A 19196-nucleotide genomic window follows, 5' to 3' on the forward strand; every position below is an offset into this window, starting at 1 on the left:
ATTGCGCATGCCTGTGACGTCATCATTTCCACGCGGTGTTGTAATTTTGTCAAAGGAGAGAAAGTTTCCAGCTGTAGAAAAAATCCATATTTTCCCGATTTATCGGTGTTTTAATTGACAGATGGATCCACACGATAATCAAGGGGGTGAGCTTGAAAGCTGGGATCAACAGGAAGATCCTGGACCAGGTGATCGAGACCAAGTGTCGCAACTGGACGACCAGCTCGCAGGATTGAATGTACATGCTGCGCCATTTGTGCCCGGAACCAACGTGAACGCGCCTGCTTTCGTGCCTTCGTTCGCCCCAAAAACGTCAACAGAGTCGCCAGGTAGGGTATTTGGCGTGAGCAGTCTGTCGAGAGTACCTGCCATTGTTTTGTCCTGCGTAGAGACGCCGAATAATACAATCTCTTTTTCACTGCCGCTCATAACCTTGACTCACGTTATCTCACCCACTGATTTGGTCATTGATTCAACGTGTTGCCAATGGGCCATGTGTTTGTGTACACTGAAATATTCTACTGGTCCTACAACACATCAAGCGCTTGCTGCCTTTGACCATGTGTTGCCATATAATTACCCTATCTTTTGCAAAGCCTGGGACGCTTGTTAATTTGGATCAATAGCCACCGTAAACACATTTTTCTTGTTTTACGGGCATGACAAAATACATGTGAGACCATAGACATAAAGAGTCTATGGCCAAAAATATCTACATGTACCCTCTTCACATCACATGTGGTACTGGTGATGTTATTTAACTCCATCTTGTTACCACTCAGTGCCTTATAGAAGTGATGTTTTGAATAGAAAGATGCAGTCTTTCTGCCACCACCCATTTCCCCCTCCCCTGGGTCTTCCTCCCCATACCCCCATACTGTACATAATTTCTCTAAAACAATGGTAGCATTTGTATGGTTTCCCCCCGATCAATGAATTTGATCAAATGCCAGAAAGAAAAAAGATAGAAAGGAAAGCCATTTTACACTACAGGGAATCAAGATGAGATTGCACAATTACTTGTAGTATGTGTCATTTGAGAAGTCCATATGTCCAGTCTATATGTACTTTTCCCTCTTCCTGGTTTTTGGGGCTAGCTTTACCTCTGTTGAGACTAGGGAGGGGGGAGGGAGGTCTTAACCTGCTGGGTCTGAGACTTGTAGAGATACCTAGGATAGACAGATGCAAAGAGATGTGTAACTTTAGCTGCGGTGACATCTTCCTGAAGCTCCTCCTAAAAGATGTATTCTTTTTGAAAATCTATAGATATTTCATTGAATCAATCAATGAAAGGGATTTCAGACCCACTTGCAATATGAATTTCAATGTAAAATCTAGTTTCACAGCAGTAAAAGCTGCCTCGGACACCTTACTCATTCCTATTTTTGGTTGTCAGGAAAACTTACCTCAAAACTAGAATGTGTTGTGGCAAAGCTGCAAGCACACAAACTTGACATGGCAAATTCTTGATTTCTATGGTGAAAGAAACCATTTACTGTAGGTCAGACCTACTCTGAAGTACTTAGACAACATCCTGGTTAAGTTCATAGTGTCATTGTTCTGCTGTTGAATTTTTGCATTGCTGCCAGTCAGCATCCTATCTATTGTGTTCAGCATGATGCCAGGAGCAAGTTTGTTTTTGAAAACAAACATTTTCAAGCTATCTCCTTCTGTCATGCCAGCTCTGTAGTTTATGAGAGGGTACTCAACCAATCAGAAGTCAGAGTACAAACACTGTGCTTTCTCATCTGTAATCTTTTTCTGCCCTTTTATGAATATTGATTACTATGATAAGTAACACGTATGGCATTGTTCCCATCCCTGTGTATGTTTATTTGTGATTACTCTGGCGGGGTGGGGGGGGGGGTGTCGTAGGAAGTATTCAAGGGATCTCAATAGTTCCCAGATAGTTATAGCTTAAGATGGGAAAGCAGTATCAAGAGTTATGCTGATGTTTTGAGTTTGGCAAGCTTTCATTAGTTCCACTGCAGTCTGAGCTAGTTGTTTAACCCTTGCCTTGCCAGACAACATCACTTCCTAATCTGCCAAGTCAGTAAATAGTGGTACTGAGCCAAAATCATACATATTATCACACACTTAGCTTGATATATCACGGAAGCTGTAGTCTGTAAAAATCATGTGTACGGTGTTTTCCAGGGGCCTTCAAATTTCAAATTTTTGAAATACACAATATTGGACATGTTTGGCTCACGAGTTTGAACAAACTTGACCTAATGGTAAAACATGAACTTGGCAGGATAAGGGTTAATGAGAGAGTATTTGCATACGTACATGCACTGTTTGAGTCTCACCAGAAATGCCTCCTCATAATTGACAGCCACCTTGTCATCTTTTTGATACACAGCCAACACAAAGACAAGTGAACCAGCAGAGGACAGCACAGCAGCAGCTGCAGGAGACGCTTCAAACGCTGAGCAAGGCAAGTACATGGACATGATAAACTATGAATGTTAAGACACCATTGTCTGGCTGTCTGCCATCCACTGACTATATCACCCACATGATGATGCAGAATTATCAGTCTTAATTTGGTTCCTTTCATCCTTACAAATTTGAGTACCCCAGAGAAAACCCTCCTAGATAATGTGTGAAAAATAATGAAAAAAATTATTAATTCTTTTTTGATTATTGAAAAGTGAATCACTAAAAACATGTTCTTTAGGAGAATATTCACTACATACATTAATGAACATGTGTATAATTCAAACAGGTGTTCAACCATGAAATTTATTCATAAAAACCACACAAGTCATTTATCTAAATTTGCTTACAGGTTCATAACAATTTCTACTGAATGGTAACGTGTAATGTCCAATACTTTTACACAAGTCTGTAATGTATTGTATTAGGTTTCAGGGTTGAAACATGGGATTTGCAATGTTTTGATTGTGCAAGGTGATAACATGAATGACTAGGCATGAATCATGTATGCATCATTCAATGGCATATCTGATGATCTGGTTTGTTGATTGCTGTTACGAAGGGGAAGACTCAAGCAAAATATGAAACTATCCTGTGCACCGTCAACCCAAATATTATGCAAGAGGTCACTCTGTTACAACAAATGCTTACATCACAATGGGTCTTTGATTTTCTTTTCTTTTGTGAATTTCGTACAAAAACACATGTGAACAAACATGCCATACATACTTCTCTTTGATTGAGCTCTTGTTTGGTACTGAGCCCTGTATACTTTCCATAATATTTAGATTTTTGTCTGTTTGAATAATTTTCTTCAAAAGGGATTCCCAAATCACCTATTTTCTCCAAAATGGCATCACTAATGGAGTGTATTTTGGCTGTAATACAATTATTCTGTGTTGCCAACATAATTCTTACCAGTTGTGTTACAGTTGTATCAGTATTCAGTGCCACTTGCAAGAGCTGGTTTAAAATGATATGATCATTAACAATATCAAAACTCCACACTAACTGCTCCCCTAGTTTTTTAGTGAGTCTTCAACACCAATTGAACACGAGGCTGTAGCTGTCTGGCATTTAGAGCATATCCGTCGCCCTTAGGTCATAGGTCAACTCTGGCTTTTGTGAACAAGGAGCAACTTTACCCTCTTATTGTGAAGGGTATTTGTACAACATTCATGTCACCTTGTGTCCGTCTTTGAAAACAATTCAAGCTGATGCAGGGGCATTGCTCAGTTGGTGTCTTATTTTGACTTCTCAGCCGTGACTGCTTATCAGAATTAGAATAAAAGTTTACTGTTTAATAAATTTGTATCACAAGGAATTGTGATGAAACCAAATGATCAAATCGATCTTGTTGTTACTAGACATTGATAATGGCTTACAGGAAATGGGAGACCAGAAACTTGAAATCACATAGGATGTATAAGAATACAAATATTTGTTTGCAGATTTATGATGGGAATGTATTTGTTTTGACATTACAGAGGCAGAAGAAGATTCCAAAAAGGCTACAGAGACTGAAAAAGCTAAAGATGATGTTAATGGTAAGGTATTTTCTTTAAATATTATTGATAGTTACATTTCCATGTTTAGAATCGGCCTTACAAACAATATCCTGTCATATTTGCAATTATATCATACCAGTATATTGATGGTACAAATACAGCGACCTGATTGGTCGAGACGCGAAAAGACCCTTGGTATTTTGGCGATATACCATGGCTGGCTCTCAGCTTGAGGAAAAGTCCTTTTATGACGTTCCACGCCAGAATTTCAATATACTGTTATGATATAATAGCAATAAATCACACCCAGCGACGGTATACCACTCGATTTTGACCAGTTCACTTCATATATGCACTCGCTATCGCTCGTGCATATATGTCGTGAACTGGTCAAATCTCGTGGTATACCATCGCTAGGTGTGCTTTATTGCTTAAATATATCCAAGGTAGAGTCATAGATAATGGGATGTATTGCTTGACTTTGGTTTGATCATCAGGGAAAAAAAGGTATTTACAGTTCTTTATATTTTTTAAACAGAGGGTGTCTTTGGAACTGCCTTTATGGCTTAGTTGTTTACAAACTGTATGTCGTGCACAGTATCTAGACGCACCACATCAACATAGCTGCAACATTGAATTCTATGATGTACATTATGACAGACATATTTTAATATTCATCAATCGACAATGTACCTAGGAATCTTGGATACAGTGTTGACATTGGTCGTGTAGATCCCATATTACCGTGTAGCACAGTTCCAAACACCCCTTCCCTTTCCATCATTCTGCCGGTGGACAACAGTTTCTTGTTATGACATTTTGTGAATTTCAGACCGTTTCCAGCATTCTTCTATAATTTCATGATCAGTATGCTGTTTTCATGTCATTGTTATTTGATTTCTTACCGATATTGTAATATTTTTGTCAATGATGGGACAAGTACTTGTGTCAGTCGCGGGATATTTTAAGTTCCTAATGATTTAATTTAATTATTTGGCTGTTAGTTCATGATTTGATTGTTTGATCAGCCGTAGTCTTTTTAACACAATTTAAAGTTTATCTAATATTCCCTGCAGTAGCTTATTACATCATTTGATAGTTTCAGCTTTGATTGTTTAATCACAATTACATGGATGCGTTGGAGTGCATGCAAATTGATTGTGCCTGATTTGATTGTTTTCAACTTAGTGTTTGGTTTATGTTTTCAAAACCATTTTGCTTGTCTACTTACACCATATAAAAAGATAGGTGTGTTTCAGGTAACCCGACTGACACTAGAAAACCGTCAAACCTGGGACATTTTTTTCGCATTTTTCAAAAATATTTGAGTATATTCTCCCAGGTTTTACCATGTTTTATGGGTCTAGGCCAACTGAAAGAAAACAAAAAGATGAATTCCTCTGACCTATGTACCCAAATTTTGGAGGCAACAAAGCTAAATCAACTTGATGTTGACTACCCCTTTACAAAGAGTCAATGCTGTATTTGAGACAATCTACAATTTGATATAATTATACAAAATGAATTGCTTATGAAACAGGACAAATCTCTCACACACAAGTTGAGAGAGGAATGTCAGTAATTTTGAAAATGTAGATTTATTCACCCATGAACGTTCATGAACTAGGCTGACTTCACACTTTTAGTTACTGGAAAATTGTGATTGGTTGTGAGACGAGACAGTGAGTTTGCGAAAGAGTTCAGCATTTTTCCAGATCCAGAGTATTTTGAACAAATAGGGAGAACAATTTACACCTGTTTTATGCATATATTGAACCAGTTACACCTGCTTTATGCATATATTGAACCAGGTACACCTGTTTTATGCATATATTGAACCAGTTACCTCTACTTTATGCATATATTTGACTAGTTACACCTGTTTTGTGAATAAATTTAAATAACCAGTTACACCTGTTTTATGACTACATTTGACCAGTTACACCTGTTATTGTAATATATTAAACCAGTTACACCTGTTTTATAAATACATTTAACTAGCTACACCTGTTTCGTGAATTGTTTAACATAATAAATTTTCATGACAACTCTTGTCACAGAATGACCAACTCTTGTTGTTCAAGCTTTGGAAAAGGCAATATGTGTATTTCTGAACTCTGATTATCAGTGAACTTTGTTGATTTATTAACAAATTGTGACATAATTCAGTTTTAAAGAAGGCCCTTTTTGCAGACATCTGGTGAATATTTTGAGAAGAATATACAGTATGAGCTAATTTTATACATTTGAAGAAGATTTTAGAATTGAAATATCCGTTAATACAAATCAAGGTGGTGTGTTGGTATAGCGGCAAAGTTAGATGTTATAGGACAAGAGAGGGGACAGAGTTTCAGACAAAAGATTCAGAATTAACGTTCTATATTACCTCAAACTATTGATGTTTCTAATCAAATGAATTATGTAGTGATATTGCAAATCTTAATTGCTTGTTTGATTACAATAATGTATGGTAATCTTTAAATTATATATGTGTGGCATCCAAATAAAAGTGATTTTGCTATTATGTCTTTGGATAATTTAGTGTGGAAATGCTTGCAGCTACATGAAATGATCTAGGGCACTTCATAAAATAGTTTCAAGTTTGGCAAACGGTTTAGCCTTTCATACCATTTGTCAATAAAGCAAAATTGCTTGTTACACAGTTATTGTGGAATCCAAAATCTGTGAAGGAGAGCTACATCAAAAGTTCCTAAATTTCAGGAATCAACCAAATAAAGTATTGCAATAAATGTCTTGATTATACACTCAATAAACAGAACCAGTTCCGAGATTGTGAATGACAGTTTTCGGGCAGAAATGGACCACATGGTGTTATGAAAGTCAAATTTCTCTGTTGCTTATGTAATTCAAATTCAAGCCTTGAATTCTAGTTCTTCACAGGATACCAACAGCTTAAACAGCAGCATGACTTGACAAGCTCCTGTGGCATGATCCCATATAACTGAAAAACCATTGAGAATATTTACAAAAGACCATTAAAATCCTCCAAAAAACAACTTATTGTCATTTGGAACTGAAACATTGCACGTTGTGTAAAATTAACCCACTGCAAACACTAAAATGTAATGGAGATATAGAAACACCCAACATTTAATAACTTTTTCTTTCCCTGTTGCTCTCTACAGAAAATGGCCCCGAGGAAAAGGCAGCAGCTGAAGTGGAGGTAGAAGAAGAGCAACCAGTCGTAGTACCGGTAGCAGTCAAGAAAAAACCCAAGCCAGTGGTAGATGAAGAAAGTGATAGACTTTTGAAAGAACATGTTAATGTTGTGTTCATAGGGCATGTAGGTGAGTTTGGTGATTGTGTTGGTGGGGGTTACGGGAGCGCTGTATCACTTTCCTGCTATTCCCTGAAAGATGCATGCATACACTGAGTCAAGGTCAAGGTGAGCATTCATGTTACGATGCTCTGATTCAATTTCTATGTACACATTAGTCCTATTTCAAAGTGCTTCCAGGGCCCTTTTGGTATTTTATCCCAAAACAGAAAGACAAAAAAATAAAGTCTCAAGATACCCAATTAAAGAACGGCTAAAACACATATACTAGTGTCTGAAGATTCTCTACCATTGCAGTGTATATTTCATCTGCATTTTGCAGTCATGTTTTAGCTCCTGTGTGCAGTGTGTAGCTACGGGAGCTCACTGGATCACATAGCAGTGTTCATGTGTGACTGTATGTATGTCTGTCTTTCCGTCAACAGATGCTGGCAAATCAACTATTGGAGGCCACATAATGTAAGTATTAGTAAATTGTTGCACGTGAAGGGTACAAGTATGTAGACACTTATACCACAGATGTATAGAATCCTAAGGTTGTGGCAAAATATCAAAATTTGATGTCCACATGATCTTAAAATTATTGATGAAAAACAAGGCTTGATGATTTTGGCTGTTCTTCTCTTCTACTAATAGGAAAGGTTCCTTTAACAGCTTACTTTCTATCTCAGCCAAATACTATTTTTATGAAAGAAAAATGTGTATAACATCTGCCTTTTGGATGGGAAAATGTATTTCGGATTAGTTGACATGTAAGTTGACTAGTGTAATAAAAACTGTGAAGAATTTTTCCCTAAGTGAAGGCTTTATGACCAGAAAAGATGTTTGCAGATATTTTATATGTCTTTGTGTATATAGCTACATCCAGCATTTCTGTGTTTCTTTATTAGGTATCTTACGGGAGGGGTGGACAAACGAACTCTAGAAAAATATGAACGAGAAGCCAAAGAAAAGAACAGAGAAAGCTGGTAAGTGTTGGCAGGTTTAATATTCATGTTACTATGACTACAATCAGGGGATAGAAAGATTAAAGACACCAACATGAAGATATTTATCATTGCGAATTTAAATGAACCAACATCATTTCATTTGCTTGGAATTGTTACATGCTCTGACAACATTGATGTTTGTGTTTTGTTTCCTCCACTGCTGCTTTGCCTCTGTGAAAATTCAATTGTTATCAGTTAGCATCATTTGTCATAATTTTCCTACACACTTGTTTTCTGGGATGTCGTTGTTTTACATAAAGAACGGGGATGTCGGCTCTACTTCAAAACATCAAGCTGACACACAGTGGGTTTAGTTATCAAGGTGCAATCTGAGACTGATAGCTCAATTTCAAGGAGCAAGATATCAGCCTCCCAAGTTTAAGTCACATAGTTGAATCTTGACTTGCTTGATATTATCATGTTGTATTTATTTCCTAGGTATCTGTCATGGGCATTAGACACAAATCAAGAGGAAAGAGACAAGGGAAAAACCGTTGAAGTAGGCAGAGCCTTTTTTGAAACCGAAAAAAAACATTTTACAATTCTTGATGCACCTGGACATCGAAGCTTTGTACCCAACATGATTGGCGGTGCAGCACAAGCTGACCTAGCTGTCTTAGTGAGTATAGATGAAAAAGTGATGTTTCATATCAATGAACTTGACAAGTCTTAGTATTAAAACTAGGAATAACTAAAGGTAATTGCATATATAATGCATTTTTAAAAGTCAAAGAATGGATTTTCTGAAGGTATTTTTTTTACTACGGTTAAAATATCAGAAAATGCATTCCAATTTCAGCGACACCCTTTGTTTCATGCAGTTGATATCTACAGTCACCTTTATGAGTTCAGTCTGTAACTCCATTAACCCATTCCCTCAGTACAATTTAAGAAAATTCACCAGATATGAAAAACATGTATTCAACCCCGGTTGTAAACACGATACATGAAACCATCACAAAAATGAATTGATGGTCATGACCATTAACTCATTTTCACCATGGTTTCATTTAATTTGTCTAAAACCGGGGTCTAATATATGCATGGTCACCCATTCATTCAGTATCTTTTGAACATATCAAACAATATAAGTATTATCTCATATCAAACAAAATTCATGAAAAATGGCTGACTTTGTCCCTTTAAAGTTTTGACAACGAAAAGAGTGTCTAGTAAGCAGTATTGAGTGTTGCTGTGTCAGAACAAGCCTGTTCTATCATTGTGAAATTTTTTCTCTCTTTCAGGTCATTTCAGCTCGTAAAGGTGAATTTGAAACTGGCTTTGAACGAGGTGGTCAGACGAGAGAGCATGCCATGTTAGCGAAAACAGCCGGAGTTAAACATTTAATAGTATTAATCAATAAAATGGATGACCCTACGGTGGAATGGGCAGAATCAAGGTAAACTGTTATTGGCTATCATGTGAAGATTAGTATATGAAAATCCAATCAGCTGCCTTCTTTTATGATGTTTAAACCTTTGAGCGCCAAAGTCAAGTTTTGTCACCTTTATAAAATATATCCCGGTCAAAATTTTCTAGATTTCCGCCAAAATTTTGATAAAAAACTGTAGCCCATGTAATGTAATGTCCATTTGGTCCAAAATTATCAAAAAAAATTTTGAAAAATTCTCAAAAATTGGTAAACTGTTGCACTAAAATTTTGATGAGAAAAATTACAGCACTCAAAGGGTTAACTCCTTTGATGAAAGTGGTCAAAATTATATGTCTCAGTACATGGAAAATTGCCCGAAGCTGTCATCAAATTTTGCATAGATTTTCCTTTAGAGCAAAGTCATTGAAAGTAAAAGATCCCATTTGTATGAATATGTACCCATGCTGTCTGTGTTGTGAACATTAGATGCAATTTAATTTTAGTGAAACTTTTGCACATCATGCAGTGGGAATTCAGTGTAAGAGGTTTAAGTGAGATTAAAACTATCTACTGTTGATTGACCAATCAGAGTGCTCAATTCAGGGTGTTTTATCTACTCGTAAAGCCTTGGTCACCAAATTCCAGAAACGAATGACAGCGCTGTAGTAAAGTACTGTCCAATCAAAAGTGAACATGTCATATTCTGTAGACATCTGGTACGTTTTAATATTCAAATTTGGTAACACAGCGGAAACCAGCTGCAACACAAAATCTGGTGTGCCCTAGGGCATTTATATAATGTGCCCTAAAGCATTTATAGGATGTTCCATTACACTGGAAGGCTATTTCACAAATAAAAGTTTTAATTCATATCCTAAACTGTTACATTGACAAGGGGACGGTTGACGTAACACATTGAAAACGAAAATATATCAGTTAGGGGCGATAGTTTTTTAAGTCGGATAAAACCCTCGTACTCGGGCTCTTCTGGTATATGAAGTCCAACCCTATGATAAAATGTCTCGGCCTGCGGCCTCGACATTTTATCATTGGGTTGGACTTTATATACCAGAAGAGCCCTCGTACTCAGGCTTTATCCTATACGTGAAAGATAGTAGAAAAGTCATTTCTCCCCTCCTCACCTCCTTCCCTGAATATGGATCCACCCACATTATTTAAAACAATGGAGGTATACCAAAGTCATGATTGTAAAAGGTTATATCACAGTATTGTGTTTGTGATGTTTTCTACCGACAGGTTTGAAGAATGCAAAGAAAAACTTATACCCTTTTTGAAAAAAGTTGGATTTAATCCGAAGAAGGATATCTTTTTCATCCCAGTGTCAGGAATGACAGGAGCTAATCTCAAAGAATCAGCACAAGATGTCTGCCCATGGTATAGGTGAGTTTGGTCTCAGATATGTTTTCAACATTAAGTCCAAAAACGATATGATTTATGGCAGTGATGAGACAACGCATGAGGATATGTCTGGCACAGAGAAAATAGGGTTGATATTTGGAATTATGGTCGGATAGCTATCCTTGAAAGTGTGCCTTTGCTGAAGATATTGAGTGTCTGTCCTAGACTTACCTTTTCCAGGGTGCTCTAGAATCCCTTTCTTGCCGTTTTGTGCAGGAAAGAAAAAAACAATATCAAGAGGTTTTTACCACTAAACTTTTCTCATTGAGTTGCTCTGACTGTTTGCACCACCTGCTGATTCAGTGCAATTAACTGTCATGATTGTAAATGCCAACTATAAGAAATGGTAGTTCTGTTGTTTTGGTATTTTCGCATTAAACCTTTGAGTTGCTTAATGTGTATGATTTTCATTTCAGTGGTTCAGCATTTATTCCATATTTGGAATCACTACCGCCATTAACTAGAAGTTCCGATGGTCCACTTAGGTTGCCTGTTACAGATAAATACAAAGTAAGTCTCACAGGTAGTCCCCCCAGCATAGTTAAATTGAGCGACACCAAAGTGAGGGAATCAGTGCCCCTAAGTTGTTGATGGACAAAATGCTAGCCAACAACATTTGTTTTAGATTATAGTTCAAATTAAATTCTAGTGTCGCCTGTTTCTCTATTTCAACCCTTCCACCACCATGGTTTGGTCCAAACCCATTGTTATCTATAGCAACTATGGACCTGTTTACAGAGTATCAGGGGTGGACAGGTTAATGTTAATGTTAACATCTGTACAGGCTGCCCTGCGATTTTCAATGGAAGTTTTATAAGGAATTCACTCATTCATACGCTTCAGAAAATGTGATGGTAAAATTGTTTAGTTAGCTCATTTGCACATGTTAAGTGAACATGAAAAATTGTTAAATAATTGACGTCTGTGACAGGTCTGGGTTTTTATGTGTCAAGCAAAAATTAAAGACTATGCAGGACAAACTGTCAATTCGTGTTACATTGTCACTGCCAGAATCTGTTGTAGAGAGGAAATAATAAATAGTGTGTTCAGTGCAACCGTGATATTTATACGGATTCCCCATGCTGATGTAACAGTGTTGGAATTCTTCCTGTTCTTTGCTTGCAGGACATGGGCACTATTTTACTCGGCAAAGTTGAATCTGGTAGTATTTCAAAAGGCCAGTCTGTTGTACTCATGCCCAACAAAGTAAGTATTGTAGCTACCATCTTTTGAAATAGAGTCATCAGTAGTTCATGTGGAAGGAAGCTGTACATTAGGTTCCTTGAATAAAACTTTGTTTGCTGTCAAACCTACCCTCCTGCCAGGATGAAAATAAACACAGAAATAAAACTCAATATTCGTGGGAGGTATAAAGAAAGCAGCTGATTGATTTTATAATATCCTAAACACTGTTTTTCATCACTTTGTGTGAAAACATACGCGCCCAAAGATGGCAAATAAAGAATTTATCAAAGTTACCATGCTGTGTATTTCAGATGGACAGCTGTATCTTTCAGACCACTGAAATATGAGTTTGGCCACGCTGTCCAGTGATGTCTTATTGTTTATTTGTATTAATGTTCAATAACCAGCAAGGTATTTTTTGATGTTGATAGTTTATCATTGGCCCATCTGTGAGTGAAACCATGTTTCTTTGTTCTTTGAAAAAGTACTTTAATTGACAATGTTCCAAAACTTGACTGAGCAGTCACCTGTACATGACATCCATTTGTCAAAACCAGTGACAGTTAATCTCCACTTTTTTTTGCAGTCACAAGTTGAGGTCATAGCAGTTATTTCAGATGAAGAAGAAGTGAGTACGGCGTTGACCGGAGAAAATGTCAAAATCAAGGTCAAAGGAGTTGAGGAAGAGGTGAGACACAGGACTTGGAGACAATCTCTATGCATTGCTTTGCAAAATTGCAAATATGTAGTCAGTATGCTGTGTTCCTGATGTGTGACATAGTAGATCCATCGTAGATCACTTATGCAAAGGTGAAATATGAGGAAAACGTGAAATATTGATTTAATCCTTGCACCACCATGGTTTGGCCCAAGCCCATTGTTATGAATGGTGATTGTGGACCTGTCTACATTGTGAATCAGGGTGAACAGGATAAGACATACACATATTCATACTGGAATAGAGATGTACTTCTTAGGTTCATTTTGTCATAAATTATGAAAATGGCTATCCAGTGTCTGTTACTTGTGGTGTGATTATACCAGTTCTATCGTAATGGTAATGTTTGTCATTGTCATACCCACAGGATGTCTTATCAGGCTTTGTATTATGCGATACAATCAATACCTGCCATACAGGGAAAGTCTTTGATGCACAGGTAAGAATTTTTTCAGAGTGTTTTCATACGATTCTAGAACTATTGCAGTCTGACAGCTGACTAGTCATTTCAACATTTACCACCATGTGTACAGCGTGTTTATAAATTGTTTTGTACCAACCTCAAGAACTCCATATCAATGAGATGTCTTGAGAAAGCATTGTTTGTATATAGGTGGTGGGCCACATGCATGTGCTGCTTGGGGAAGTGTGTTTGTTCACAAGATAAAAAATGACAAGAAAGGAAAACTCACCAAAATGTCATCAACAGAAAATCTCTCATAACAAAAAAAAATCAGTCTTCTTCACAGCTTGGAAAAAATTGAGGGAATCAATTTACCTAACAATGTACAATTTGCATATTCTTTTGTTGTGGAAATGTATTCTTTTTATGATTATTTACATATTACTAGATGTCTGGAAATACAGAGGGGTGGGACACTCCTCAAAATCCCTTGTGGAGAACCCTGGAAATCATACAAAATCATCAGAAAAATAAGAAAAGAATACAGCATGGAATAAAAATGCAAAAAAGTATTAAAACTAAATTTTGTTTTATTATACAGATTGTAATTATAGAATATAAATCTATCATATGTCCCGGTTTTAATGCAGTTATGCACATACATAGCTGTGTAGAAGAAGTTCAATTAGTGGTAAGTATGGTTAAATTCACAAATTATGTGTGGATGATGTGGTGTCACTGTGTTCTGTCTCAGATGAAATGCGGTACTGCTGTTGCGTGGTTTGAGTATAGGTTGTGTTGTTCGTTTCAGTGTGGACCGTTATTGTATTTGTGGATCAGAATGTGTGTGTTGATCGGATGTGTTTCTGGACAGTGGGCCAGTCACGTACACATTTACTTGTTGCTGTGCAGGAACTATGACAACTGCTACTAGTACTGGCTTGTCATGAGAAAGTTTAACTGTAGGATAGAAGGGAGGAGATATTTTGACCTTGAGCAACAAAGGGATTGCTTGTTGTGATTCGTCTTCTGTCAGCGTAAAATGTATGACCTGCATCCATCAGACTGATTCCTGATGACGTCAGAGTATTATTACTCGTATGGAAAATGTATATGTGTCCAAAACATTTTGACAATCCTTTCAGAAACTTTAATAGAGGAACAATGCTTCAAAGATCAGAGCACAAGCGGCAGTAAAACACGAAGACAAAATGTGTCTGAATTTTTATCAGCAGCAACAAATGTCACATGTGCATAGCTATTTATAGTAACAAATCTATGATCGCAATCAGCACTGTCACTCTAAAATGTTACCCATTGTGTTCCTCACCACACATTCGCTCTTAGCTCTTGTTGACAGAAAATCTGGGGCTAAGGGCAGACAAATACCTAGATTTGTGAAATGATCAAATTGTTATCGCACGCGCATTGCTATATATAGTAACAAATCTACAATCGTAATCAGCACTATTAATCTAAAATGTAACCTGTTTTGTTCCTTCCCCACGCAGTCTCTTCTAGCTCTTGTTGACAGGAAGTCAGGGACCAAGAGCAAACAAAAACCCAGATTTGTGAAACAGGATCAAATCGTTATCGCAAGACTAGAAACGGCAGGGGTCATCTGCATGGAAACATTTAAAGATTTCCCACAAATGGGAAGATTTACACTGAGAGACGAAGGTAAGATCTTTCCCTCGTTAAATAAAGTTTATGAAAAAAACATCAGACCTGTCAGCCAATCAGATTGAGTATAGTTTGGACTGTAGGCAGTGCTTGCCGTAACAGCCATATCACAGTGCCTTCAGTCCCGCTGGCACAATGTTGCCACACATCATATTTTTGTTACAGCAACACCTATAAGCAACTTCTAATTGGTTTGTATCTCATTGTAGCCATTACATTAAAAAAGGACTACTTAAATTTACAGAAGTCTAAAAAGTAGTGTCGGAGCTTTCCCATTTTATTCTGATTTTTGTAGGAGACTGTGCCATAAATGTATATATTTGTATTTTAATACCTTTACTCATTCTACTTTGCACACTACAGGTAGAACAATTGCCATCGGTAAAGTTCTCAAGCTGATTGAGGACTAAGCTGACCTCTGACCCATGACACGCGACGTCACCAGCTAAACTACTACAGGAAGACTAGATATAAAACGGACATTTTCAAAGAGTCAACAACAGGTTCAGTGGGAAAGAGCCATCTGTCATGCAAATTGTATTAGTAATAAGTGCGAATAAAAAAATCATGCAAGATTCACTGGAAACAACAAATTGATGATCTTTGATAATTTTTGAATTTTTTTCACATGTCTCTGTATCGTATGAGGAGCGTCTTGATCCCTTAAAAGCAAGCCTGCCTAAAACTGTGAAAGAATCAAATGCTCAGCAAGTAAGCCTTATTTGACCTTACAAATCGTCCTGGCTACAGTGGTGTTTTGCTTCAATCCTTGTTCCACATAATAAACAAACATACTGGGGATAGTCTTGATAGGGTTGGTAGAATTATCTCCATCCCTACATAAGTAGTACAACGGATTCCATATTGCAAATTTGTTGCCATCAAAATTTTATAAACATCGAAGTTTGGTTTAATAACGTCTACCTCATAGTTTTTGGTTAATCCAGTGCAGAGCTGCCAAACACCACTTTCTTCTTCAACTTCTCCCACTTGTGTCAGAAATCAGTTTTGCAAATGAATGGAATATCACAAACTGGTATCCCAGAAGTGAACACTAGATGGCGCTGTGGGGGCATTAGTGCCATTTGTCATGTGAGGTCATTGCCAAGCAGCGGGGAAAGGACACACTTTACACAGCAGTTTGGTCTGTTAAATACGGAATTTATATATGGGAATTAAGTTAGAACAAATTGACTGTAAAAGAATCTTATGAAAGGTCCCATCTCAGCCATTCAGACGACATCATGGGCAAAAAGGACACCTCTGTGCAAACTAGGCCGTTTAAAAGTTTACTCGGAACAGTTATCGTATGAGCACATCTTTGACCTGATCATTGCAGTTCCTTAATCTCACATCGGAAAATACTTGTAACTTTGAATATTTGTAGATATACTTGAACAGACTGTAGGTTTAACGTGAGATTGGAATTCATAAATCAAGATTTGAATGTGAAACATATAAGATAAATTTGCCTCTGTCACTTTTGATCACTTTTGCTCTTCACAAAAACACTTTGTCAGAAATCACAGCCACTGAGCAGACTTGACCTTTGCCCTTTTGGATTCTGCACTCGTCCAGCAGCCATCTTGGAAACCATTTAAATTATTTGTAGTATGGGTCTCTCTTACATATAAATATGATAATATAATAGAGAGCACCACAATTGGCATAAGCTGCCCCCCCTGAAATGAATGTCAACATTCTGTATATTGAGTCAAAGGGAGAGAGTTACTATATTTGAATATCTGTTGTCAGATGTTTTGTTAGAGAAACATGCTATTAAGAATGGTGAACAAGCTAGACAAATGGTAAGAAAACTGTCACCAAACCATAGTACTGTCTGTTCTTTCAACCCTGCTCTCAGACACCGTGTAAAGAAGACAGTATGGTCAGAAATATATGCACATGTATATGTATGAATAATTGTATCAGTGAAATGCCGGGCTTGATATTGTGATGTAGTCAAGTGAAGTGCAACTCTCATGTTGTACTTCAACACCAAATTCTGAGGTCAATCTTGAGAAGGTATTTCATATTTTCATGGCACTAAGCTTGCAGAAAAAAACATGACCATTCCTGCAATATTATGGTCTTTTTCACCCCAACTCAACTTCACAACACTTACATGACAAAAGAGATTTACAAGTAATCTCACCTGTATTTTTTCCTTTTTTTGTGAGACTTCTGAATTCTGAATCAAGATTTGCATGTTCCAATCAGGGGCAGATGAGCTTTTTCAGTCAACACAAAAAATATCACAACAATTGGGTTTGAATGACAGAATTACATGTGTCAGGTTGTGTGAAATTGCATGCATGGTGGATCTTTGTCAGTAAAAATGCTGATGAAAAGATTGGACGTGCGAAAATGTCTAGAGCAGATAGATTTTATGCGGGGCGTGTTTTATTCATTAAAGGCTTATTGTAATTGAAATGCATCTGAAACAACAGATGAGTCAATTCGACTGTGCAATAGCGATACCCAACAAACCGGTAATGTAAAAATTCAGTACAGCTGGAATTTCAATTGACAATATGATATTCATATTGCTTTAGGCATGTATAAAGATAGATCAACCGTATAGCAAACTGCCTGGAGGGTAGACGTTACTCAGGTTTTATCACCAGAACATCAAAACTCTGCATTCTGTTAAATGAAGGGACCGACGCCTCTCCAAATCATTTCAAAAGCATTGATTTGTTATTTGTAAGACAGAACCTGTTTAGGGACAAGTTGGGTGCTTTGCCAGCATTGAAAATGTCCAACAATGTGTAACCATTAAAATTTCCTTTAAAACAAAACCGAAATGTATATTTTTTTTGCAAAATTCCTTCTGCATGGCAGCGTTTTGTTGCTGAACCAGTTTCTTGTAACAAGTTTATTCTTTGATCAGTTGTGGTCAAAAAATTAGATTTACAAATTGTTCATCGAAGAAAATGTGAAAGAATGATTTTTTTTTCCCCTCTATACCAGCATTGCGTAGGGGAAATCTTGAGAATGAACGTTTAAGGATAATTACAAAGATTTTTCACTTCCATTGTACAATTTATTATTTACGGATTTCTAGAAAACAAACTAGATGATGGGAGAAATGGGAATAACCTGAAGGTGTTGCTAATAAAACTGAAAATTATGAACATATCCCAAAAATGCAATCTTTTAAGAAGTCTTACCAACGAAATGTGCCATTCAAATGAAAACTCAAAATGGTCCATTTTTTTTCTGATTTTGTAATGTCATCCGATGATATTAGAGTCCCTGATATTCTTCTGTCGACTCTGAGTATCTCACAGGGGTATTACATTCATCGAGGCTTGCTGAACTTGACCATGTTCACTTAATTAGATTAATGTCACATTTTTATACTTAAAAGATAAAAATTTGAGAAATTTCACAAGATAGAGATTTCAAAAACACTGCAGCAGCTACAGAATTAACGTTGTCTCTTAATCTTGCAGAGTCAAGTGTCTACAAATTCTGAATTTCTTTCTTTCTTTCCGTTGTATAGTTGTGTTCTAATTATTTTCCAGTGCCTATATTTTCATAGGCCTATCAAAACCCAGGCCAGTTTTTTAGGTTTTGCTGGGTTTTTGTCCGTATAGGACCTGTAGGCCACGGCCAATGTTTTTGTAGTCACTGTAGTCTGTGAAGTCGGACATTCACTTGCTCTCCAATGTGAGAGTCAAAGAATAAAAACCCATGAAATCTTCTAAATTACCAATCACCTCCAAGAGTGTTTTGTGAAACAAGCAGAGAATAAACTTTAAAAAAAGAGTGAATGTATTTACTGAACTAGCAGTTTGTTTTTCCAGTTGTGGTATAAACAAAAGGAAGTGAGATTTCCTCTGGCACAATTCAACAGAATAGTCATGTAGCCCTAGGTGTAGGTAAGGAATTCACCAATGCTACTGCGGTAGCTATTTGGACTCACAAGCTTTTACAATTCTTTCCTGATCTATCACTTGTAGGGGCTCATTTTATAGCTCTTTGTAGTATGCGTGTGAAAAAATTTCAATCTTTTTTTAAAATCAGAAATTTTATTTTTCCCCCATAGAGTTCACACAGGGATGGCAGCCATTTTGAATTTCAAATATTGGTTAATGTCAGGCGATTTGTCACTCTGGTACCAAAATTTGCACCGCGGCCCCAGATTTTTATTCATGATTTGGTATGCCTAAA

The 19196-nt window shown here is 37.0% G+C and overlaps 1 protein-coding gene across 1 annotated transcript; it reads left to right on the forward strand.

Moving 5' to 3' along the window:
* The first annotated feature begins 5 nt into the window (after positions 1–5).
* Positions 6–18734, forward strand: LOC139151298 (eukaryotic peptide chain release factor GTP-binding subunit ERF3A-like). The gene is made up of 16 exons (XM_070723981.1): positions 6–329; positions 2366–2440; positions 3930–3989; positions 7097–7258; positions 7674–7707; positions 8139–8216; positions 8676–8856; positions 9482–9636; positions 10867–11010; positions 11445–11538; positions 12154–12234; positions 12800–12901; positions 13299–13370; positions 13936–14025; positions 14846–15014; positions 15381–18734. The coding sequence occupies exons 1-16, from the start codon at positions 122–124 to the stop codon at positions 15425–15427; spliced, it is 1752 nt and encodes a 583-aa protein (XP_070580082.1). The 5' UTR covers positions 6–121; the 3' UTR covers positions 15428–18734.
* The last annotated feature ends 462 nt before the right edge of the window (positions 18735–19196 follow it).

The sequence above is a fragment of the Ptychodera flava genome, chromosome 15 (genome assembly GCF_041260155.1).
Source record: "Ptychodera flava strain L36383 chromosome 15, AS_Pfla_20210202, whole genome shotgun sequence".
In the NCBI taxonomy this organism is placed as follows: domain Eukaryota; kingdom Metazoa; phylum Hemichordata; class Enteropneusta; family Ptychoderidae; genus Ptychodera; species Ptychodera flava.

Excerpts from the sequence above, each read along its gene's own strand:
- LOC139151298 (XM_070723981.1), top strand. The coding sequence starts at position 122 with ATGGATCCACACGATAATCAAGGGGGTGAGCTTGAAAGCTGGGATCAA. Across the intron at positions 2,441-3,929 it reads CGCTTCAAACGCTGAGCAAG|AGGCAGAAGAAGATTCCAAA; the intron begins GCAAGTACATGG and ends TTGACATTACAG. Across the intron at positions 12,902-13,298 it reads TCAAAGGAGTTGAGGAAGAG|GATGTCTTATCAGGCTTTGT; the intron begins GTGAGACACAGG and ends TCATACCCACAG.